Source organism: Dermacentor albipictus, chromosome 6, assembly GCF_038994185.2.
Source record: "Dermacentor albipictus isolate Rhodes 1998 colony chromosome 6, USDA_Dalb.pri_finalv2, whole genome shotgun sequence".
In the NCBI taxonomy this organism is placed as follows: Eukaryota; Metazoa; Arthropoda; class Arachnida; order Ixodida; family Ixodidae; genus Dermacentor; species Dermacentor albipictus.
The window spans coordinates 124,537,951-124,564,497 of NC_091826.1; the positions used below are offsets into that span (position 1 = coordinate 124,537,951).

Below are 26,547 nucleotides of genomic sequence, written 5' to 3' on the forward strand. Positions count from 1 at the left end.
ACTAAATCTTCCCGTGTGACAGGGGCAGTATTCGATTACCCCAAAAATTCGTTGTAAAATTTGCTGGAGTGAGGAAGAGCGGCAGCTGCGGCGAGTGAATTGACCTTCATGTGGACTCTCGCTTCAACACGAACTAAGTGGCGAAAACAGCGCGCACAAGGCTATCAGCACTCGGCGCAATGCGTTCCCATCACAGATCGCTTTCAAGGTGCGGCCATGCCATACGCAGCAGCCACCGGAGTAAAACACCGTCCCTCCTTCCTTCGCCTCCTACCGGTGCCTTCAGCGCTATGGCGGACGGTGCGCTTCGTCCCCGCTTTTCTCCCTGGCGCGAGCGAGGTTGAGCCACCATTGTCGGCTCACCCTCCTACGCTTTCACTCGCACATATTCGCCCGCGGCGACGATGTTAATGCTCTCGGGCTTCATTAGGAGCATCACGGTGACGGCAGCCGGCGAAGCCAGAAGTGCTCTAGGAGTGCCCATATAATTGCTATCGCAAGAATAAAAGAAAATGTTTTCGAATTGCTCAAGCTAATTGCACGCCGGTAAAACAGCACTAAATGTTAGGTAATGGGTTCTCGGCTCCGGAATGTTTCAGAAGAGAAAGTGCAGATAAAAGCTTCCACACGAGTTTACCCTTGTAGCTGTTGCGTTGTGCACTGGAAAGCTCACGTTTTTTCAGAACAGCTCTACCAGAAAGTGGTCGCGGCTGTAGGTAATGAAACCCGAGACATTGTCTTGAACAGCGAAAGGCGGTAGCTGCACGAGTGTACCTAAGGCCGGTACGGTCACTAGACATTCAGTACCGTTGAACTAGAAAATGGGTACCAGGACAGGAGTACACAAATTTATGGCATTCCGCTATTTCGTGGCTGTCAAGTTAATAAAGTATTGCGCGCTACTCGCAGGTTTGGTTGCATTTGTAGGTACACAATCAAAAATTGAAAAAGAAAGCTATTTAAGTGTATATTGGTTCACATTTGTGCCTTGTCGAAAAAAATTCTACATCCTTTTTTGCCACAGGCTTCAGGAGAAACCACCCAGACATGCAGGCGCTTTCTGCGCCGAGTGATAACCTTCAGCATTTTATAGAAGGATAAAAGCCCTCAAGAGAGAAAGATTAGCACGTACACGCGAAAGAGCCCCCTCTTAAAAAGCATCGTCTCCATACTGCAAACAACGACGAAAGCTAAAAACAAGGGCACCTGTACTTAAGAAAGACAACAAAGAAACAATGTTCCATACATCACTTCATCAACGGGCATAGGAAGACGTAAGGCGCACCTTGCGGACGACTTCAGGTCGAGCGCGGAGGCGCTGTGATTGCGAAATGCCGTCTGGCACAACCTTATAATCCAGTGCGCCATGTCGCGGGACGACCACTTTGAGATCGAAGAAAAGTTGCAAAACTTTCTCACCAAGTCCTCGTTGGTGCATCAGGCCCAAAGCGAAACACAGTCGCCGGGCTGTTATTTCGCGCAGCTTTGTCAAAGATTGTACTGTCGGTTGTCCCTCTCCTGCTGGTTCTTGACGCAAGGCGGGTGAGCTTTCGTGGTTCTACAGGAAAGACTGCAATGGCAGCTGTTTTCTGCGGATCAGGAGGAACTCTTGACTTGTAGATGACGCGGCCTAGGAACACCAGTTCTTAAATGATATGGCATTTGGCCCTTCAGGGTCGGCTCAGATGACTTTTGATGGCCTCATGTACTATTTCGAAGCGATTGACATGATCGTCGAAGTTTGAGGCAACAACGACGATGTTATTAAGGTAACATATACAGGTCTGCTATTTCTAACCAGTCAATACTGCGTCTATTACTCGCTTGAAAGTAGCGGGTGTCGAGTAAAGACCCAGACGCATGACCTCGAATTCATAGAGGCTGCCTGTCGTGATAAAGGCGGTGTTCCTTGTATTCCTCTCGTCGACTTTGACTTGCCAGTAGCCCGCCTTGAGGTTCATCGACGAAAATACTTAGCATTGCAGAACGGGTCCGACGCGTGGTCTATCCGGGGGCAGGGACATACATTCTTCGTCGTTATTTTCTTCAGGCGACGGTAACCGACGCAGAAACGGAGAATGGCATCCCTTTAACGCGATAGCAATAAAGGCTTCGCGTCGCAGAAAATACAGCGTAGGCGTCCTGCGTACAGCGTCGGATGTCATATCAGAAAAAAAAGGAATTTACAGCCCTACATACCCAGGCTCTCCCTGTGACGCAAGTAAGTTGCTCACCTAACTGAATTTCTGAAAGTAAAATATGTAGAGAAATCCTAAATACGACTTGAACAAAACCTACAGATGTGGTAACATGCAATTGTAAATGGAAGACATGACAAAACATAACTCTGTTACGCGAAAAAGTAACCCCTCTGCGGCATTTCTGCTATACATAGACTGGCCATGGCGTCCCGCCATTTGCACGCGCCGGCGCGCGCAAATGTCTTGCAGCTCATAAAGTGGGGCGCTCGGTTTATTTTTTTTTATTTACAATGTCCTGACAGGCCCCCGAAGGAGCATGACGTAAGGGGGAGTATAAACAGAAACAGTACTATAAGAGCTAGTAAACATATTAGGTAGCAAGTGGCACTTATATATTTCTACTATAAAGCATTCAAACACAAGAGATACAGCACTTTCAAAATGTAACTGATGCGCAGTACAAACCATGATGCAACTGAGAAACAACTATGAAAAGCAATAAGTTGGTGGACAGATTTAAAGGGTGTTATTGAAAGATGACTGCTGACTTGGTTGCGGAAAGAAGCATGGTTGTTAAGGAAGCGATAGTATCGGGCAAATTCTTCCACAGAGAAATGACACGTGGAAGCGCAGAACTGTTGAAGGTTAATGTGTGACCGAAGATGCGCGAGTAACTGAAATTGTTATGGAGGCGTTTTGACATGCGCAAAGGCCTTTCGAGAGGTAGCGGAGACAGCCTATTACCATGAACGTACTTGTGAAACAAACAGAGAAGTGCGAGGCAACGGCGAGTTTCAAGTGAAATGATGTCATGATTCTGTTTAATTTCAGTTACGCAATGAGAACAGTTATAATCACAAGAAATAAAACGTGCTGCTCTGTTCTCTATGGCTTCTAGCATATTGATTAGATATGTTTAATGAGGCGACCACACAGGGCTAGCAAATTCTAGTTGAGACCGGACAAATGTTGCGTAAGCAAGCTTCCGCATGCAGCTTGGGGCGTATTTTAGGTTCCTTCGTAAATACCCCAAAGTTCGTGAGAATTTGGCGCAAATGTCGGTGACGTGGGATGCCCAGGACAGGTTAGGAGCGAGGTGAACTCCGAGATATTTATATGAAGATGCTTCCGAGACCTGAGAGTAGTTAAGAAAGTAGCTGAACTTAGAATTGACATGCTTACGGCTAAAAGTGATAACGTTACATTTAGATTCGTTAAGATGCATTTGGCAGGTACTACACCAATCAGAAACATTCTTGAGGTCATATTGAAGTGCGACGTGGTCGTCGATAGAATTAATGGGGCGGTAAATTATGCAATCGTCAGCAAAAAACGGATCGAAGAAGATATGTCAGTAGGCAGGTCGTTGATGTATATTAGAAATAGTAAGGGTAACCGCTGTCTTGTGGAACAGCCGAAGTGACATAGCGAGGGGGTCAATACGAAGTGTTAACAACTGTAAACTGCTGGCGAAGTGACAAAAATTTCGTAGCCCAGAAAGAGTCACCGAATCTAGCTGGAGTGAAAATAATTTCGAGATTAGACGACAATAAGCGACACGGTCTAAGTCTTTTGTGTAATCAACGAAAATAGAATCGGATTGTTTGTTGTTATTCATGCTAAAATGTAGGTCGGCTGTAAGTTCAAATAGCTGTGAATCGCATGAAAATCACTTCCTGAAGCCATGTTGGTTAGTAAAAAAAATTATTGGACTCAAGGTGGCTATAGACATGAGAAGCGATGATATGCTCAAGTAATTTACAAGAAATGCAAGTTAAGGAGATAGGACGGTAGTTACCAGGCAAATTTCTATCTCCCGCCTGAAATACAGGCACTACCTTATCAATTTTCCAGTCAGAAGGGAGGCGACCGGATGATAATGATTGTCGGAATATGTTAAGTAATATTTGGCTGGAAATGGAGGCAGTGTTTTTTAGTATTTCGATATGTTTTTTAATTTTAGATAATTTGAGGTTTGCAATTAGACGCGATATACCTTCGACAGTGATGCTAATAGGTTCCATGTAAGGGTTGTTGGGTTCAGGGATAAGGGGTACAGTGGACTGATCGTCCGTCGTAAATACTGATGAAAAAAAATTGTTAAAAGTGACTGGGCACTCCAGATGGCGCTTTGTTTCCTTGCAACACCTCCAGATGGCGCTCGCCTCAGCCGCATCATGTGCGGAAACCCAATTGGAAAGGGAGCTCATGCTCACAAATTTCAACTGGAAGAAAGCGGAAGAGAAAATTCCTAAGCGCACAGCCACAGGGCTAGCCGAGGTCCCCGTTAGGCTGATTAATGAACTAGGACCAAAAAGTAAGGAATCTCTCGTGCAAGCAGTGTAACAAATTAAAAAAAATAGACGAATACCAGACAGTTGGCGAGAAAGTAGAATGAATTTATTTATAAAGGCAAGGGGGAGAAAGATAGAATTCACTCGTATAGACCGTTGACCATTACACCGGCAGTATACAGGCTAGCAATGCAGACAATCAAATTAAAGCTTCAAGCTTGGGCAGAGAATAATGGTATTTTGGGAGAACATCAGAACGGCTTCAGAATAAGTAGCCGTTTAGATGATAACTTATTTTTTCTTACTCAGTGTATTGAAATGTCAAAAGTATACAGCAGACCGTTATATGTCACCTTTTTAGACATTAAAGGAGCCCATGACAACGCAAACCGCAATATTTTGTACAATATTCTAGAAGGGCAAGGCTTAGGTGACGAATCTCTACAGCTTTTGACAGAGGTTTACCTAGAAAATACCGTTTGCGTTGAATGGGAAAGGATGAGGAGCGAGGGGAAAGTTCATGTCAACAGGGGACTGAGACAGGGGCGCCCTTTATCCCCGCTGCTGTTTATGATGTACATGGTGAGGGTGGAGAGGGCGCTAGAAGGAAGTTTTGTCGGGTTTAATCTCTCATACAAGCAGGCGGGTACAGTAGTAGAGCAGCAGCTCCCAGGTTTATCTTATGCGGATGACATTGTGTTGCTAGCTAACAAGCAAAGTGATTTGCAACGTCTGGCTAATATCTGTGGACAGGTAGGCAACAATATAGGTTTTAAATTTAGTGTTAGAAAATCAGGTGTTATGATATTCAACGAAAACAGTGAACAGACTGTGGAGATACAGGGCCAAGAAATACCTTGGGTAACAGAATATAAATATCTTGGTATATAGATAAACGAGGGCAATAGATATATGGAAACACAGGAAAAAACAATAACAGTGAAGGGGAAGAGAAATGCAGCCATAATGAAGCACTGAGCGCGATCGAAATACTATAGTAGGAGTTGCTCCGAACTATGTGGAAAGATTTATTGGTTCCAGGACTTACTTTCGGAAATGCGCGCGTTTGCTTGAAATCAGGGGTACAATCAGGACTCGACGGGAACCAAAGGTAAGTGGGTCACCTCGCATTGGGCGCTCACGGGAAGACTACAAATGAAGCTCTGCCGGGTGATATGGTCTGGACTGGTTTTGAAGTGAGGGAAGCTCGCAGTAAAATTGAGTATGAAGAACGCCTGAGGAATATGGAAGAGAGTAAATGGGCTGGGAGAGTGTTCAGGTATACGCACAGGAAAAACATTGATTCACAGTGGAGGAAAAGAACTAGGAAGCTTACCAGCAAGTATGTGGCCGGTAGAGTGGGCAACACAGCAACAAAGACAGCCAAGCGGAAAGTCAGTGAGGCTGAAATAATCTCATGGGTGGCGGCAATGGAAAGGAAACCTGCCCTGAGTAACTATTTAAGAGGAAAAAACGAAATCAGGAAAAAAACAATTTATGGTAACTCAAAGGGAATCTCATTACTTTCCGAAGTGAGATGGGGATGCCTTAGAACACGCACCTATAAAGCGAGATATAAGAGGGAACAAAAAGCATGTGCTTGCTGCGGTAAAGCTAGGGAAACTATGGAGCATGTTTTATTAGAATGTGAAGACGTCTTCCCAGCGGTCGATTTAGGCACCAATGGCCTCCTTGAAGCCCTTGGGTTCAGCGGGAGCAGTGGAAAAGTAAACATGGTCGCAATAGGCATTAGTAAGAAGCGATTGGAGGATTCGTGGGCAAAAAGTAGAGAAACGACGAAAATGGAGACGTACAAAAGCACAGTTAGCAATAGGGGATCGGAAAATTTGGGACTGGGAGTTCATAGTGCATATTTTTTTTATTGTTTAACTTAGGTAGGACATTAGGCAGTATAATAGCAAGAGCTTGGTGGCGCAACCCACCGCCCTGTTCCAAAGGGGACGCTCATAACATTCATCCATCTACCCATCACGGAGCGTACGACAATATTACAGGAGCGTATGACAATGAAGACCGCAACATTTTGCGAGATATTCTGGAAAGGGGAGGCTTAGGGGACGATTGTCTACAGCTTTTGAGAGAGATTTACCTAAGAAATGCAGTTTGCGTTGGATGGGAAGGAATGAGAAGTGAGAAGGAAATTGATATCAAGAATGGACTGAGGCAGGGGTGCCCTTTATCTTTACTGCTGTATATGATATATATGTTCAGGATAGAGAGGGCGCTGGAAGGAAGCAATATAAGATTTTATCTCTCATACAAACAGGTGGATACAGTAGTCGAGCAGCACCTTCCAGGTTTATTTTATGTGGACGACATTGTGTTGCTAGCTAGCAAGCAAATTGATCTTAACGTCTGGCTAATATCTGTGGACAGCGTAAACTTTAATTTCAAATCAGCAAGATTTGAGTCCGGCGTCTTTTAGTGGGTCTGGGCACCCGCCGCGGACGCGGTTCCGAGACCTTGTCTCGAAGCGGCTTCCTCGGCTCGCTGGACGGCCCAGAGTTGTTCTGTCAGGTCAGAGCTGAGCAGTGCGGTCATCCAGCGTGACTGGAGGCTGGCGGTGGAAGAGACGGAGGGGTCGGCACTGCCCGACTTGTTTGATAGGTCCCGACACTCCCATAGCATGTGATTTAGTGTGGCAACCTCGCCACACGATGTGCATCTGTTTGTAGTGTACATGTCTGGATACATGGCGTGCATGAGTCTGGGGTTTCTGTAAGAGTCTGTTTGTAATTGTCTGAAGTGTACTGCTTGCGTCCTGTCTAACATAGCGTGAGGGAATGGGTATATGCGTCTTTGTAATTGGTAGTGTGCCGTGATGTCGTGAAAAGTGGTCATACGATCCTCCCATGCCCAGACGTTTGCAGTACCCCGCGGGGGCTCTTCCTCCGATGCTGCTCGGTGAGTCAGGCCTCGAGCAACGCCGTGAGCCGCTTCGTTGGGGGTGCTCATTCCAGTGTGTGCCGGGATCCACAGCAAATGCCTTCGGGTATCAATGTCGGCCTCTCCCTGGTGTATGGGATGTCGCTGGAGTATCTGATATGCCTCTTGCGAGATGCGCCCATTTGCAAAATTGCGAATTGCTGTTTGCGAGTCACAGATCACGTATGTAGCTTTGGTTTGTGTGAGGGCCAGTGCTATGGCCGCTTCCTCTGCCGCTTCGGCATGTGCCGTGTTCACGGTGACGCTCGTGAGGTGGTTGCCTCGGTGGCTAGTAACTGCTGCCACGAAACTCTTCCTGTCTCGATAGCGGGCTGCGTCGGTGAAGACCGCATCCTTGTCGTTAGAGTAACTTTTGTTCATTTGTTGTGCCCTGGCTTTACGCCTCCCCGTGTGGTGTTGGGGGTGCATGTTGCGAGGCAATGGGGGTACGTATAGTTGCTCGCGTATGGATCTTGGAATGTCTACTTTGACGCCATGTTGCGAGTGGTATGTGATGCCGAGATTTTCAAGCACGTGTCTGCCCGGGCGGGTCTTGGATAGGCGTTCAAGTTGGGACACTTGTTGCGCCTCCACGAGTTCTTCGAGCGTATTGTGTAGGCCTAGTTCTAAGAGCTTGGTGGTGCTGACTCCAGGCGCAAGTCCCAACGCACATTTGTACGCCTTGCGTATGAGCGCGTTGAGCTTGTTTTTTTCCGCAACCGTCCAGTTGTGAAACGCTGCCGTGTACCTTATCTGGGAAATGACGAAGGCTTGGATGAGTCGGATGACGCTGCCTTCGCGCATGCCCGCGTGTTTGTTGGTGATGCGTCGAATGAGCTGCATCGTGCTGGTGGCCTTTGCCGTTATCTTGCGAAGTGCTTCGCCATTGCCACCCTTATGCTCTATCATCATTCCTAGTACCCGGATTTTCTCTACTATCGGGATGGGTAGGCCATTTGATGCCGTTAATTGGATCTTTTGCTTTTCCTGGGGGGTGTAGCATTTAGGTGGGCGCCCCTTTCTGACTGGTCTATACAGCAGCAGTTCGGATTTTTCGGCCGAGCAGGCGAGTCCCGTGCCCACGAGGTAGTTTTCTACGCATTGGATGGCCTGTTGTAAACGTTGCTCGATCGCTCCGTCGCTGCCCGTTGTCGTCCAGATCGTAATATCATCCGCGTATAGCGTGTGATGCAGTCCTTCGATTTGAAACAGTTGGTCGGGCAACCCCAGCAGGACGAGGTTGAAGAGCATTGGCGAGATCACCGAGCCTTGCGGGGTGCCCGAGCTGCCGATGTTGATTTGCTCTGACTGTAGTTGCCCCACTCGCATGCGAGCGGTTCTTCCCGTGAGGAAGTCTCGGACGTAGTTGTACGTGCGCAGGCCGAGATTTAGATTGTCTATTTGTCGCAATATGGTATCGTGGCGAACGTTATCGAAGGCCCTCTTCAGGTCCAGCCCGAGGATGGCTTTCGTCGAATGCCCCGGATTGTCTATGATTTGGTGTTTTAGTTGCAGAAGGGCGTCTTGCGTGGAGAGATGTCTTCTGAACCCAATCATGGTGTGTGGAAATAAGTCGTTGTCCTCGAGGTAATCCGTGAGTCTATTGAGAAACGCGTGCTCCATTAACTTGCCCACGCAGGACGTGAGGGAGACGGGGCGCAGGTTTTCCAGCTGTAATTTCTTTCCGGGTTTCGGTATCAGTGTGATATTTGCTTCTTTCCATTGTCGGGGTAGCTTGCCGTGCGCCCAGCACTCATTAATGTATTTTGTTAGTTTCTCGATCGATCCGTAATCGAGATTGCGTAGTGCCCGATTGGGTATTCGATCGGGGCCAGGGGCCGACTTGGTGTTCAGCTTTACGAGGGCCGCCTGGATTTCGGCTACGGAGAATTCCTCGTCTAGGGTGGCGTTGCTTTCTCCTGAGTAGTCTGGATATATTTGCGGTGGCGTTTGGGATATGTAAAGGCGTTCCGTATCCCGTAGGAATTGTTCTTCCGTTCCCCCGTAAGCGTGTATGATTTTGTATATGCCTTGCATGTGTGTGGTCTTGGTGTTGGCGGGATCGATCAGGTACCGTAGTATCTGCCACGTGCGACGCGTGGTGAGTTGACCATCCATCTCCGCGCATTTCTCTTCCCATTGTTGATGTTGCAGGTTAAGCGCGTGCTTTTCTATTTCTTTGTTGAGCTGTGCTATCCGTTTACGCAGTCTCCTATTGTGTCTCTGTTGTTTCCATCGGTGCTGCAGGTTAGTTTTGGCTTCCCACATGTGCAGCAACCGGGAGTCTATTGTCTCGAGCCCAGCTGTCGACGGGATCGTTTGCGTCATGCGCTCGATATCCCACCGCAGTTGGTCGGTCCACTGTTCTATATCTGTGATGTCTTCCATCTGTGGACAGGAAGGTGAGAATTTAGGTTTTAAACTTAGTGTTATAAGATGAGGCGTTATGGTATTCAATGAAAACAGTGAACAAACAGTGGCAATACAGGGCCAGGAAATACCTGTGGCAAAAGAATGTAAATACCTTGTTATATGTATAAACGAAGGCAATAGATATATAGAAACACAGCAAAAAACATTACCAGTAAAGGGGAACAGAAATGCAACCATAATGAAGCAAAGAGTAATGTGGAGACACAATAGCTACGAGGTGCCCCGGGGTATGTGGAAATTTGTTTTGGTTCTAGGACTTTTCGAAATGCGGTTGTTTGCTTAAAACCAGGGGTACCAGCAGGAATCGATCGGAACCAAAGGTCAGTGGGACGCCTCTCACTGGGCGCTCACGGGAAGACTACAAATGAAGCTGTGCAGAGAGATATGGGCTGGACTAGTTTTGAAGGGAGGGAAGCTCACAGTAAAATTGGTTATGACGAATGACTGAGGAATATCGAAGAAAGTAAATTGGCTTAGACAGTGTTGAAGTATCTGTACAGGAAAAAACATTGATTCACAGTGGAGGAAAAGAACTCGGAAGCTTACCACTATCTAGTAAGTATGCGGCCTGTAGGGTCAGCAACAAAGCAACAAAGAACGTCAAGCGGAAAGTCAGAGAGGCTGAAATAACATCATGGGTGGCAGCAATGGAAAAGAAACCTGTCATGAGTAACTACTTAGGAGGTAAAAACGAAATCAGGAGAGAAAAAATTTATGATAACTCAAAGGGAAGCTCATTACTTTTCGAAGCGACATCAGGACGCCTTATAACACGCACCTATAAACCGAGATATAAGAAGGAAGAAGAAGCATGTGCTTGGCTGTGGTAAAGCAAGGGAAAAGATGGAGCACATTTTATTAGAAAGTGAAGACATCTGCCCAGCGGTCGATTTAGGCACCGCTGGCCTCCTTGAAGCACTTCGTTACAGCGAGAATAGGGGAAAGTAAATGTGTCTGCAATAGCGATTAGTAAGAGGCTATTGAAAAATTGGTGGAAGAAAAGTAGGGAAACGACAAAAAACGGAAACGTACAAAAGCAAATTTCACAGTAGGGGGTCAGGAAATTTGGTTGTGGGAGCTCATCATGTTTTTTTTTCTTATTTTAAGCTAGGTAGGACCTTAGGCAGTATAATAGCAAGAGCTTGATGGCGCAACCCACCGCCCCGTTCCAAAGGGAACGCTGATCACAGCAATGCATCCATCCATCACAACCCGCGCAAGAGGCATGATTTCTACCAGAAAGCCCGCCTTCATGCATAGCGTTCGCCACTAGTGTTTCCCGGTTACATTGCAGTTACATACGATGCAGTTGCCGGGAAGCGTGCTATCGCATTCCACTCTTATACAGGCGCTTAAGCGTCTTCAAATTTTTTTCTTCACAAATACTTAAGGATACGCCCACGGGCATTTCGACTGGTTGATGATATTTCGCAGCGTTTCTTCGGCTTGTTGCCTTATAGCTTTAAGTTCTCGCGTCTAAACTCGGTAAGGGCTCTGGCAGAGTGGCAGAGCGCATTTTTCAGTTAGGCAATGCTTCGCAAACGGTGTTTGTCGAATCTTTGATTACGATGAGAAGCTGACCCTGTATTTCTTGAATATCTTTGAGCTGTGGTTGCGTAGGCCTGGGAAGGCTGGAAGTAACTGTCCACCCCAGAAGAGCAGTGGGTTCGCGAGTTGACGAGGGCGGTAAGGTTTTGGCCATGAATAAGGACGTCGAAGTCGGTGGTTCTTGGGCTTGCATTGCGGTTAGGCCGTGACCTCAGTTGGCGCCTTCGTCGCTTTGTCCCGGCGCTGTGACGTCGTGTCTTTGGGCTTTCTTGATGCGAGATCTGCTTAACTTCGAGGCGGCGTTTTGTTGGGGCATAATCGAGGTAGTTTTTGAAATGCCATCGTTGGCGGCGGGGAATCTTCGACATTTACACACTCAGCGGCAGTGGAACCAACGAGGCCTTCTTCAAGCAGCTAATAATAATCCGTTATTACGCAGTTTGTTCTGTGTTTACCTTTTCACACTTATTTTTTGTTTATGTTAGATGCCACTGCTACTGAGTGATTCCAGTGATACCACTACTTATTTACTTTGAGCGTACAAGCACAAGTTCGTGCGCCTGCGTTTAAGTCGGTACTGCTGCATCAGTACCGCATGCTTTTCCTTTCGAGGTGCAATGCCTAGTTCACTGCAATGACTAGACCTGGTTGCCTGCATTTATCGACCCCCATCTAGTGAAATCGTCGAAGTTGTTCAGTTTGTACGTGATCTGCCTGCATATGCATGCATCCTAAATATGCCTGTTATTATAGGGGGAGATTTCAATATTGATACGCTGACAAACAGCTCCCCACGACTTTCTTTTCATAAAGCCACCGATACATTTCACTGCACCCGTGTTATCAAGTCACCAACCAGAATAACGTCAGAGAGCGACACGTTATTACATTTGTGTGCCACAAACCATGAGTTGTCTAGTGTTCTGTCTGGTGTTCTCACATTTGATTTAAGTGACCACCAACCTATTTTATGCTTTTTCACCGGTTAATAAGAAAACGAAAAAGAATCTGCCAGTTCAATAGATGTGGCTACGCTTACATCTATCATAGAAAGCATTGAATGGAGTGATGTTTACAATGAGAAAAATCGTAGTATAGCATACAATATCTTCCTTGGGTTAGTAAAAAGCAAATATGATAGTACATTATTATTGTTAGTAAAACAAACGTAAAAAAAGTATCGAAAGACATAGGTAACAAGGGAGCTGTATAAACGAATTGTAGCACGTGACAAACGTTTTGAGAAATTCATCCGAATAAAAGACCCAGTCATACTTGAGGAAAATAAAACATTAAGAAACAAGTTAGGTGCTGATATAAAAAAGCACGTAAAGAATACTACAAGAATAAATTTGCCGCAATTTCAAACTGTCCTAAAAAATCTGGATTTGTCTTAGTGACCTAATGGAAAGGGCTACTTGTCATGTTCCTAACACATTAACACTCAATAATGTTTACTACAGTGGCTTTACCTCGGCAGGCAAATTTAATGCGCATTTCTTATCCTCTTTTGAATCGGTTAAAAAACAAGATAGAAAGCATGAAATTAATGAATACATTGCCTCTCCAGTCCTAAGTTCTATATTCTTAAAGCCATGCAGTAAACATGAAGTGTTCATGTTCCTTCGAAACCTAGATAAATCCATGGTGGCTGGAGCAGATGAAATTAGGCCCGAACCAATTACTGCTGTAGCCGATTTAATCAGCTCGCCACTACAACGTATTTGTAATGATGCTTTAGACCAAGGTGTTTTTCCAGAAGGTATGGAAATTCCAAGAGTGGTTGTTTTGCACAAACCTGGCCCCTATGACAACGTAAATAACTATAGGCCTATATCTGTGCTTCCTTTGATGTCTAAACTACCGGAATATTTTATAAAACAACGACTGTTTAAGTTTTTCGGCACCGGACAAATTCGTGTGAAAGAACAGTTCGGGTTTCGAGAGTCAGTTATTTGCCATTTCAGTCAACTGAAATTACACTACTTAGTATAAAGGTAAAAAATCCTTTCCAATATGGATGAGAATTTTGCCAAGGTTGACGACTGGGCGTGTTGGTATAGCATATTGGAGGTTGGAATGCGCAACAGTTTGACGATACACACAGAAGAGACACACACCACAGAGCGCTACTTGCAACTATCGTTTTATTCCCTTGTCAGTGGAATAAATACAGGAAGATACTCAGGGGCGAGGGCGGTAGCGACACAAAAAAAAACAACAAAAAACTAAAATAGTTTTGACAAATATTGCCATCTAGCAATGCCAAGCCGGCTTTGTCATGCGATCGTTTTCGCTGCACTCATCGTAATCTGATCTGTAGGTCAAGGGCGTTTCCTTTTAAGAAAACTCATCGAAGGTTCCAGCGTAACCACTGGTGCCCACGTAGCTTGTAGAAAAACTACACAATAACCGCCGCGCACACATTCAGATTACACAACGTCTGATGTGAAAAGACAACGAAAACAACTATCGACAACAATCTAGAAACTTCTTAGACATGCCGGCGCTTCTTGCGCCGAGGAATAACGTTTAACATTTCTTAAGGACTGAAAAGCAGTCACGGGAGAAAGGTAAAGAAGCACGCGCGTCAATATACACTTTAAGAAATTAAAATGAAATGCTAGGGCTTTACATGCCAAAGCAACCATGCGATTATGAGGCACGCCGCAGGCTCCGGATTGATTTTAATCAACCCGCCGGGGGCTCCGGGTTGATTTTGACCACCGGGTGTTTTTGACGTGCATGCACTTCACGTTACATGGGTGTATTTGCATTTCGTGCCCATCGAAATGCAGCTGCCGCCGCATGCATTTGATACCGCAAACTCGGGCTTAGCAGCACCACGCCAAAGCTACAAAGCCACCGCGGCAGGTGCACCTGAACAATTGATCTGACAACCATCGGGTCCAGAAAAGGTTTAATATAGGATGAGCATGGCATTGGCCTAGTTGGAAATATTGAGATAAAATAAAGATATCAGGAAGAAATGCTGCACAAGCATAGACCGAGCCTATGGTTGTGCCTCTGTGCCGGGCGCGGACCGCTAGAGCTCGCGTCGGCCAAGCACACCAAGAACCCTCGCCGCCGTGGACGCCGGCCAGAATTAGAATCTTTGGTGGGTACAACACTCCTCTCCCCTCAGCGAACACCCCTTCCAGAATGGTCTGCGGCGTGGAAGGCGAGATTATCTCGCTCGAAGCGCACGCGACCGATCCACGTTGGTGCCGAGGCATCAACGCAAGAAACGTGGCCTACCCCACCCTCAGCGCCAAGGTTTTGGCCCCGAAGCAGGGCTCTTCTACTCTACCATACACCAGCCTGGCCACATCTGCATCGCCCTACAAAGGCAAGTCTAAGTCTTTGAACGGCAAAAGACATGCTCCACGCCAGACACGGCGACGGTGGTGAAAATTATTTTTCGCCCAAGCGCAGGAACTCATCTCAGGTGGTGTAACGGTGGTGCTTTGCTCCCGACGATGTGTGGAACCGTCAAGATCAGTTACAACGACGCTCGCAGTCACATTAGGCTCAGTATCAATCTGCGCAACTCGTTCCTGTGGTGTGTGGTAAATTGCACTCATAGGCTATAGCCACCACAGCAGTCAATTCTCATATTTCCCAGCTCAACCTGGACACGAGGCCCAGCCCATAGAAAAACAAGTTAGCTGCAAGCCGTGGCCTCCCTTGCTCGTCAAAGAAAACGAGGAGGTCAGAGCACAACTCAGACAACAGCATCTCAATATTTCAATGCTCCGACAGCAGTTACAAGAGAACAGCGTGCTAAGTACTCATACACCTCCACCCCCACGCAAACGCAAACTACCCCATCCAAGAATCCAATTGCTCATCCACCATCCCCCTAGTCTACACGCACCACGTCATCCGCACGTAACCCCCCACCCAAAAGAAAGCCACAGGCTGAAAACGATTCACACATCCCTATGGTAACGGACACACTCGTCCTGCTAACTTGCACTGTTAGAACAATTGACCAAAGTATGGCCACTCTGAGGAAAGATAACCCCAACTGCATAGCTAACATTGCCAGCCGGTTGACTGCTCTAGAGCAATGTCAGGTAACGTACGAGACCTCCACGCCCCAAATGCAAACCCAGCTGAATGTGCTACTTGCTTTCTAGCCAGATGGACAGTTTCAAGTGGACCCAGCTGTCGCACCTTAATATGGCTGCACAAACTAACAGCATCAATCTGTGGCAGTGGAACTGTAGGAGCTTCCAAGCGAAGCACGACAACCTGCACCTCCACCACAAAAACCTCACATAAGAAGAGCTACCTGCCATCATAGGGCTGCAAGAGACTCTCTGCAGTGTGAAACTCCAAAATTACACATTACATGAACCAACAAACATGCCGGAAATGCGCATTGCTACCTTGGTTCATCGTAATTTCGTGCAATAGACCACCTATGGGACTACGCGGTCATAAACTCTCTCCTTATAGAGCTTCTACCACGTGTCCGGAAAGATCGTATACTTTTCATACTAAATATTTATGGCCCACTGAAGGGCTCTATACTGGTAGTGCCCTATACTGGTGGGGCAAGACTTCAACACCTAACCCACAGGCTGGGTCTACAGTAAAAAAAATCCCGGAAAGGAACTTGAGTCTGGAGATTCAAGAACGAAGGGCTGTTACTACTCAACGACAGTGATCAACCCAGCAGAATTGGATCCAGTATCCAACGCAACACCAAACGAGATCTTACTCTCACTAAAAATATCAACGGTCCATGGACAAACACTCACCACTCGAAAGGAAGCGATCATTAGATTACCAACATCGAGTTCAACTTCTCATCTCCAACACAAGTGAAGAAACGGCGTCTAGATGTGGTTTACTGGGACAAGTTCCATCAAACATGACGAGAATTCCCGAACACCCTCACGGATCTAGACGCCTGGATAAATTTCCTAACACAGGTTATGACCCTTAGCACATCCATGCACCTTCCCCGACTTCCCAGATTTGCAGATGGCAGATAGTCGCCTACTACACACACCTTTGGGATACGCATGACAGCCTGCAAAAACGCTGGCTTGCCAATAGACACAATCGCCCACTAAAACGGTCCACAGCCATGCTAGTAAAGGAGATAAAAGTGCATGCGAGCCATTGGTCATGCCAGCATTGGGGCCACTGTGCGATCGCATGAGTGACAATGTCTACCTTAAAGAGACATGGACATTCCTGCGTTGCCTGCTAGATCCAGGGCATACGATAGCAACGCTACGAAAGAATGTTAATCACATGCTACATAAAGTACCCCTCCAAGATGGCGTACGGCTAGACGCACTCTATGCACAGTACCTCACCACGACTTCACCTACACCTCTACTCTCATACACGGGCCGCCCCAGCCTTACACTAGATAAGGACATCTCCTGATGAGAAGTGAAAGCCGCTATGCACAAACTACTTACCAGCTCGGCCCCAGGGATAGAAAAGTCACAAAGATGCTCCGAGACCTCGACGGATGCTCGATACAAGCAATAACAGATTTCTTTAACGAGTGCTCGCAAGCGGGCGCACTCCCAGCTTTATGGACGCATGCCCGGATCACCTTCATGCCAAAACTAGGCAAGTAACTCGACAAATAATTCATTTCCCTTACCTATTGTTTGGGTGAGCTGTTCGAACATGTTCGGGGCCGCATCCAGAGTCACATGGACGAACACGATTTCTTCCTTCATAAGATGATCGGCTTTCCCAGCCATTTATCTACACATGACGTCATGCTTCAGATTTGGGAGAAATCTTTTGAACCCCGAAATGCAAAGAGGACAAGGGCCATTCGCGCCTTGGACATCACGAAAGGTTTTGACAACGTTTATCACTCCGCAATTTTGGACGCGCTGTCATATTGGGTGTAGTTCCCCGTACTATCAACTACATCTCAGTCTTTCTGAAACATGGAAAAGGAGCTTCAGCTCTTTATTATTCTCCACTATTTCCACTAGGAAGCTGCGGTACCAATTCAGGGTCGTTCCCCTCACCACTACTAATTAGTATTACTCTAGTTCACATGGCAAAGGCACTCTACATAGTGCCTAATCTATTCCGTACCTTCTATGCCGTTGGGATCGCATTGTGAAGGGGCAACGGGAATACGGGCGCCATAGAAGGAACGCTTCAGGCTGGAGTAAACATGGTAGCGGTGCATGCCGCAGTCATTGGGCTAATCTCCTCACCCACCAAGTCCGAGCTACTCATACTTCGGCAACCCAAATGCAGAACAAACCTAGGGCCCCACCTAAAATCCAAGTCACACTGCACGGAACCCCCATTCCCGAGGTGGAAAAGGTGGAAATATTAGGCATCCTCCTGCAAAAGGTTGGGAAGAACACCGCCACAATCATGAAATTAAATGCTACAGTCCACCAAGTTATGCAGCTCATAAAGTTAATCGCTAACCGCCGCAGAGACATATGAATTGATGCACGATCTCTGTCACCTCATACAGGCATTTGTAATCAGCCGCATAGTTTCCAACCCTCTCTATGTGTCATGAGGAAAAGAAGAGAAGAATGCTCTGATACGAGAGGCCTACAAAGATGGCAGTCAATCTTTGAATCTTCGAAGACACACCTTTAACGAACGCGTCCTTCTAATTGGGATACATAACACTCTAGATGAGAGTGTTAGACAACGCAGTTAGAACGCCTCTCTTCGACCACCACTGGCCGGAGCATTCTCTAGAAAATAGGCCTAAACCCAAGAAGTAATCTTCGGCCCACACACCACAGCTCTGACCCAGCTGTCCGGAAACATCTTTGCCCTCGGCGTTGGAAGTCGCCGAGCGCTACCAACTGCCGGTCACCCAAAGCAACCAAGGCCGGCCCAATACTAGCGTGAAACAAGGATCCAAGTAATGAACCTTTCACCGCCACCTACACCACGACCACCACAAGGGAAGAACTTGACGCGGTTTGAATCCCTGTTCATCTTATGAACCAGATACTTCTGGCTGGATTAGCGCTACACGTGCAATGTTTTCCTTTTTGTCGCCATAAATTGAGTGCTCGCACTTCTCGCGCAAGCATCTCGCTGCTTTCTCTATTACATACACAAGCGTTGCGCAATACGTGAAAACCAAATAGAGGATGTTGCGGCAAATGTTCACCGCACGTCACAACCCGAACTATCTTCGCTACATTATTTATCATGCACAAAAGTGCCAGAGACTACTTGACGCGTAAATTTCATACTTGAACACACAATACACCTTCTTAAGTATTCCCAAATTGAAGAAAACGTCAGCACAACGCTCGGTCGTCAGGAAAGAACGCGAGCATATGTTACAAGCGGATCGTTATATCAGGAGCGTCTACGTGATTCGTGCTGTATTGACCGACTGCAGTGTTGTGATGCCCTCGGAAAGTATGCAACAACCAGTTTAACAGTACTCCGACTGTGTACAGTGAATGACTACGATGAACTCACTCCACTCTGTGCTAAGGTGGCTATGCTGATTTGGGCTTCCTGCCTCTAGAAAGATGGCACACCTTGAACGTTTTGCAAAAGCAAGCTTGAAAACTCATCACTGTCAACCCATTTTCATATCTATCAGCCCCATTTTTTATAACCTGAATATTTTACCTCTACGCAAATTTGTTAGTGATAAATTACTGATCAGCATGAGTTGCTCATAAGTAATGAATCATGTATTCCCAGATTTACTGATTTAGTGGCATGAATACGAACAACGCCAGGTTTTCCACAAACAATAATCTGCTTTTACCTAAAATACTAATTACTGCTGAATCACTAAAGATTTCAAGTATATCACTTTGTAACATGTTACCTCCTGATTTAGAAGCATGTAGAATGTACTGATTTCGTTGATGTATTAAAATTTATTCATTAGATAAACTGTTGGTAAGATATGTTTGTTTGCCTTCTTTTCATTTCTTTGAATTTACCAACCTCCAATTATTCTTGTTGGTTCCTATAATTTTTATGTGTATCTCCGAGAATGTATTTTTCTCCCGCTAATCCGCCATTGTCTGCTGACTAATATACTCATCCCAGGTAAACGTTTTGTTCGGAGGACCCCCTGCGAGTTTTTAGTTTGGTACCGCCGACTGCACACTCATCCTGTGCAATCGTATTGTAAAAATACGAAATGTTAATATACTCCTGCTTCGACTTAAAAAAAGCTTCAGCTCCAACTTCTCTCCAGTTCTTGTCTAGCTAGAAACTCAAAAGAGCGGCTGAATTCCATTTCCGTGTCAGTCCTCTTATGCCAGTATTTATCAGAAGAGCCATCACTCGAGGGTGACGCAAGCGCGCACGAAATCACACGGGACGAACCCAACATTGACCAAAAGTTACATCTCTTAAGCACGCTAAAACAAGTGATCGGAACGTTAACAAGGTTCCGCGCAATGGTTTTCTAGCGTTGCATTGACAACTAAGCTCCCAATGGATCGATGATATGCCTGTTTTAAGTAAGCTCGATCCTCACTCACTCACTCAATCAGGTTCATTATTTCAGCATGAAATTCTATACATAAGATTTCAACCGATAGACAAGTGGCTAGTTGGCGGCTTCTCACAAGATTGAATAATAATAATATTTGCGGTTTCGCGTGCCAAAACCACTTTCTGATTATGAGGCACGCCATAGTGGAGGACTCCGGAAATTTTGACCACCTGGGGTTCTTTAACGCGCACCTAAATCTAAGAACACGGGTGTTTTCGCATTTCGCCCCCATCGAAATGCGGCCGCCGTGGCCGGGATTCAATCCCGCGACCTCGTGCTCAGCAGCCCAACACCATAGCCACTGAGCAACCACGGCGGGTCTCACAAGATGGAAATAAAGAGCGCACTTTTTACGCAGACCTTAAGCAAGGAAGACCCGCACAAGCGCTGATTCACTACTAAATTTTTTCTTGAAAACATAGTGACATATGTATGAAAGAATTATCATAATGCAAGAATAAAACGAAATAAGATGTCACGTGAAACAAAAACAAAATATTTCTTTTGTACACACCACACTGTTCCGCCTGCACATACAAGAAACGCGTTCGGCATGTGTCAATATATTGTATATTTCCTTTTCTGTGCGTGCGTTTGGTACATAGTCGATGCACCTGCATTGTGCTTTCAAAATGTGCTAAGTTTCAACGATTTAAGCGGGTTGCACTATCTTCCTGTGTCGCGGTGACGTTAGTCTTACTAAATTCTGGCACACACCCACCTTAAGCTTAAGTAAGGGGAGCCGCTTTAGTATTCTTTATTCTATTTTCATGTTCCTTTTATCTGATATTTCTTTTCTGATGAGCCTACATTACACCGTCCACACAATAAAGGCAGGTTATGTACAATGCATGTTTTACATGGTACTGACTGAGACTTGCGTTTCACATTGGGGGCTCTTTTTCTGAGCACCGTCAACCTTGCCGCGAGCACCTGATCAGTTAATAGGGAACTTGCAAAGTGCAGAAAAATGACACTGACCTCATATCGGGCGCCTACACTCATTAAACTGTGCGACATACGAGGCTAATATGGTAAGACCGCTAACTACAGCCGCTTCCGGCATTTCTTACTTGATCCTTTGATCCATCACTTATTCTGTTTTATTTTCTCAAGCGATCTCATCATAGCATGCTCTGGGTATCCCGCTAACCTTAGCCTTCTTACTTGAGAAAACACAGTATCCAGCAGCGTGTGACAACATCACCTCTCGGCAGCAGAACGCAATCAGGATACGGCTATTCACTAGCTTTACCACCTCCCACTGGTTGATCCATAACCAAAGATTTACCAGACTTAGGCCTATACTCCCAACATACATGACTGGATTGCGTCCTTAATTTTTAATCCAAGAACTGCCGTTCATTATATTTAGGCACTTTTGCAGTGAAACGCAGACCTTTCCGTCTTTCGAATCTATACCACGTCGACTTCCTCTCTGTTGATTATTAGAAAATTAAACACATACCGAAGCACTTTAACAAAATATCCTATAGACACGTTTCTGATGACCTGTCTTCAGTACTTAGGAAAAATTGTGCTTAACACTGCAACTTTTGACTAGACGCAAATCCCTACCTTTTGCACAAACAACTTATTATTCTTGCTTAATGTCGGCGCAAAAGTTGCCATGTTTATTTCCATGGTGTATCTGTAGCAATTTGCCGTAATTTTCGCTCCTATGAACGTACGGTTGAAAGCAAACTGGATCTACAAGTATGTTACAGGGACGAAGCCAAGAAAAGAAAAGAAAGACAGACGAGAAATGTGACACACCTGAAAAGGGACTAAAAAAAATAATGCAACTGGCAATTTATCATAAATATTAAATTGAAAACAAACAAAAAAGAATAGATCTGCAAGCAAGCGTACTGGTAGGTCATTCGGGAATATTCTGGGAATTCGGGAATTTATGCAGAGCAACTTATTCTGAGTTGACAAGCTTAATCGTACAAGCAGAACAAACCTCATTAGTTGTTTACCACTGCTTCAGAAACCATCGGTATCCCTTTAATTGATCAACTTGTACGCATGCCTGAATTGTCTGTCATATGAGATGCTCTACAGCAGCTCGTGGTTGCTTTCAGTTTTTTTGCAAGTTTCCAAAAATACGTTTTTTCCCTTCGATATAATCGCTGAAAAGGTGCACTGGCACTTGGGTTTGTGGCGCACATGGCTGCGGGATAATGGTAGCGCATCCCGAACTCAAATTTGGCCGCTGATAGTAGGTGGTGTGTCAGTCGTTCCTTCTGGTGTCCGTGTATCCATGTTGCGAAACACGTCACCGCGATTCAACGTGGATGTGAGTATGAGTCTCTACTCTAAACGTGCAATTACACATACATGGCGGTCGAAAAGGAACAAAGAAAGTGGCTAAGTAGCGGCTTGATAATACTTCCTACTCCCACTTAGCCACCCTCACCCATCAGTAACAACTGCAGCTCGTATTTTCCAGACAAGGGACGAGAGTCACCTATCGTACGCTCCTAATCCTTCCATGAAGGTTTTATGTAGTCAGCGTCGTGGCAGGAGGCGATCAAAGGTCCACGACAGAGAAGCCCTTCATCCGATTAACTTTTGGGGTTTGATGACGTGGCCGTTGCTTTCGATCCACCACACACGCCTTTAATTAGAGCACTTACAGTAAATTTAGTCGTAATGGGAATTCACAGCAAACAAATAACTCGTGTTAAGGTAGGTAGACAGCCATGGTTAGAGACAGCGAAGAAACAAATATTCGCCTATGGCGTATTCTGAACTAACCACATTCCTTATGCTCGCTTACTAAGAAACCCTTCTCTTACCGTGTTTATTTATTATTACGCACATTTCTAATGAATCTTCTGCAGGTGTCGGCGCCGTTGCCTTGCATCAAAAGGGAAACTTTGCTCATTGGTGTAGATGCGCAGTACTTACCATTTGCACTGATATCTGCATACCATATAGACGCATCGTGGCTACTACATCTTCACCGAACAGTTAAAGCTAAACATCAACCCGGCAAGACACTGTTTCTTTGAATTCGGAAATTATTCGAAGAATAAATATAATGTGAAGAAGGGTGGCCCATGCGTTCTGTAATCTTTCTTAGCCTTGTCCCTCGTTCTGCGCGCCTTTAAGAAAAAGATCAATAAAAGTGTTGTTGCATTGTCGAGTAGTTTCCAACCATTGTATTTTTCGTATTTCGTCGATTATGTTGGTACTTCAATAGTGCTATCGTGGCTTCTGTTTCGACGCTTCAACCTTTCGAGCACAACTCGACGTTTGTGCAAGAATTATGAATAATCGTTTCTGGTAGTAAATGCTTTGCAATTTGGTTTCTAAGCTGGTCATGCCAACATTTTGATCTCCGTGAAGAATACAGAAGTATGTGGCGTTCGTTAAATATTTAGACACGTTGCGTTTTTGGTGATGCATCGTGCACGGCAACCATGCTTGAGTTTATGCTTTGGGGTGAACGAAGTGTCCATACAGAAGCAAAAATTGTAGCGCTTTGAAATCGTAGCGAATAACATTACGCTCACTGAAAAAGATTTCATTTCTCACCCATGTTTTGCTTGGCTTTCGACGAACGTTATGGCTCCTACTTCAGGCCTGAAGGACAGTGACTTGCCCACTACTCAGGCCTGGCGATGCAGTAGCAAGTCCAAGAAGAAAGAAGAAGCAAATTAGTGCTTGTTGTGTGATTTAAACAAAGAAAAACTGAAATATCATATTAAAATACGTTATTGGAAGAAGTAACGGCATGAAAATTTCAGCGGTCTGTCTGTCATAAAAAATCAGAATGGACTGGAAGAGGGGAAGAAAAATAAACCAGGTAAATATTTTTTGCGTTAGTTTTTAATGAGGCTCAAAATCATTTATGCATGATTGGGAATATTGTCTTCTGCGGTAACTGAAGAATGTGGCAATTAATAAAGGGAAAATGAGACGACCACCCAATCGTAGCCATTGCTACAAAGGAAACCGATACAGGTTTCTCGAAAGAAGAGCCTCGCAGTTGAAGAAAAATTCGTCCGAGTCCGGGACAGCCGCTCTACCATCTGAGCTGCCGAGGCGGCTGGGCAGGAAGAAGTCGAACTTGCCAACAGCTCGTAGCAAAGGCAAGAGACAGTGATATAGGTAATAAAACCCTATGCGCCGTTTTGGTAGCTGGTTTAACAAAACATGGCGGAGATGACGTGAACGGGCTGTTTGCAGCGCGAGAGATGTTCACAGAAGTTGGTGCAAGATTGCCTGCTACATGGAAGCGTCAATATATACGTACTACGCAGAACGGGTGGCGTCAGAGGATAACATCGTGGCCTTGGTGGCATTATATGCATGCATATCATCAGTCCATTTGATATCCAGTGCAGGACGAAGACGTCTCCCTGCGATCTCCAATTACCCCTGTCAGGCGCCCATCAATTCCAACTCACGCCTGCAAGTTTCCTAATTTCCTCACCCGACCTAGTTTTCTGTCATCCACGACTGAGCTTCCCTTTTCTTGGCTCCCATTTTGTAACTCTAATGGTCCACCGGTCATGCATCCCACACATTACATTGCCTGCCCAGCTCGATTCGTTTCTCTTAATCTCATATAAAATATCGGCTATCCCCATTTGCTCTCTGATCCGCACCGCACTATTCTTCTCTCTTAATGTTACGCGTAACACTCAGTTCCATCGCTCTTTGTGTGGTACTTAAATTGTTTTAGAGCTTTTTTGTAAACATCCAAGTTTCTGCCCCTTATGTTAGCATCGGTCTAAAGCAGTAATTGTACACCCTTTTCTCAATGATAGTGGTAAGCTCCGCGTCCGTATCTCAGAATGTCTGCCGTATGCACTCCAATCAATTATTTATTTTTCTATGCATTTCCTTCTCATGATCAGAGTCCCCTGTGAGTAACTGACCTTGGTGAATTAAGCCTTCACAGATTTTACAGGCTGACTGGGGATCTGGTGAACTTGTGTTCCTCTTGCTAGGCTTTTGCAAATTATCTTTACCTTCTACATATTTATATTCAACACCACTCTTGCACGTTCTTAGGTATTGTCCTCAATGATTTGTTGCAATTCGCCCCCAGTGTTGCTGAACAGGATAATGTCACCTGCAAATTGAATCTTGTTGAGATATTGGCTGTTCATCCTCACTCCTAACCTCCTAGTTTATTAGCCGAAATGCCTCCAAGCATGCAGTGAATCGCATTGGAGAGATTATATCTGCTTGCCTGAGCCTTTTCTATATATGTATTTTTCTACTTTTCTTGTAGAGAACCAAGAAAACTGTTGAATCTTCGTACATATTTTCCAAGATATTCACGTATGACTGCGCTACTCGTCGAAAACTTATGCCTCTATGCCGAACCGCTCAGCAGTGCCTTAACGGGTTAGCCCTCATGTTAATTAATCGGGCGCCAGTTAGCGTTGACGAAATTATTACGACGTTTATGAATAAACCACGGCGAATTGCGACAGCTTGAAAACAATTTGATTGTTTTAACCTACACCAAAAATACAACTGGCAGGAAAGAAAAACATTAATTTCGCATGTAACACTTTTCTTCTGATTTATAAAATGCCACTATCCTAAAGGTGCAGTGCTGGTGTTAATGCTTATTTATAACAGTGCATACATTTTTCAATATTGGTAAATTGTCCCTTTTGTGACGGAAATGTTTACTGTTGTGTGTGCAATACGTAATATTTTGTTGTTGTTTCAACTGTATATATGTGTGTGCGGCTCTCTCGCTGCATATTTTTCGTACCGCCTTTGGCTGTGTAAGTAGCGTATTTAGTAAACATGGTGCATACTATGCCACACAACAATGAATCACTGTATTTTCTTTTCCTTCTGTGAAATTTTCAGTTTATCGCTATTTGGACTTGTGCATGCTCCACTAAACAATTTTGTTACGATCTTCTGGGAAGTAGGGCGGGAAGATCTGAGATTTGTTTTCCCTAGTCAAATTTCTTGTAATTAGAGAATCAATCTCTCTAACTACAAGAATTTCAACTAGGAAAAACAAATGACAGATCTTCCTGCCCTACTTCACAGAAGATTGTAACAAAATTCTTTAATGGAGCATGCACGAAGTCCGAATAGCGATAAACTGAAACTGACCAGCATCCTAGGCCAAAGAAGGTTAAATAGAAAAATTCAAATAATTTAGACTCCGGCGCATGACGCCGTCCCCGGCAACTAGGCGGCCCACCAACTGGCTCGAGATCTCTACCGCCGAGCCGCTACGGGGCCCCTGGATGACCGAGGGAGCGGAGAGCGCATGCTAAAATATGGGGAGATCACGCAGCATTACCCGAAGGAATCCCACCCGATGGAATCCATCGCACCCGATGTAATCGCTCGCCTTCGGCCATTAAACCCCATCGACAACTGCATCATCGCCCGCAAGGAATTTAAGCTGTGGCTACTCCGTCCTCGGATTCAGTGGGCACGGGAACATTGCAAGAAGCATATATGCTTCTTGCAATCAGGAGCCATATATATGGCTCCTGATTTTCGCTTTGCTCCGATGCAGGTGTGTACATTTTCCTTGTACGCTAAAAAAAGCGATGTCATCTGCTTATTGCTGTTCCCGTGCCCAGGGGTGCTATGTGAAACTGTGCATGATTGTTTT

General features: G+C 45.3%; 1 protein-coding gene across 3 annotated transcripts in view; it reads right to left on the reverse strand.

Moving 5' to 3' along the window:
* The window catches only part of LOC135899464 (uncharacterized), a 146,686-nt gene extending 123,124 nt beyond the window's left edge, over positions 1-23,562 (reverse strand). Inside the window, exon 1 of one of the 3 annotated variants that reach the window (XM_065428732.2) lies at positions 23,475-23,562. In XM_065428732.2, coding sequence (XP_065284804.1) covers positions 23,475-23,478 — 4 coding nt within the window. In that variant the 5' untranslated portion in view covers positions 23,479-23,562. The remainder of the gene's footprint in view (positions 1-23,474) is intronic. The other 2 variants (XM_065428733.2, XM_065428734.2) reach the window with 2 other exon arrangements.
* Positions 23,563-26,547: the final 2,985 nt, after the last annotated feature.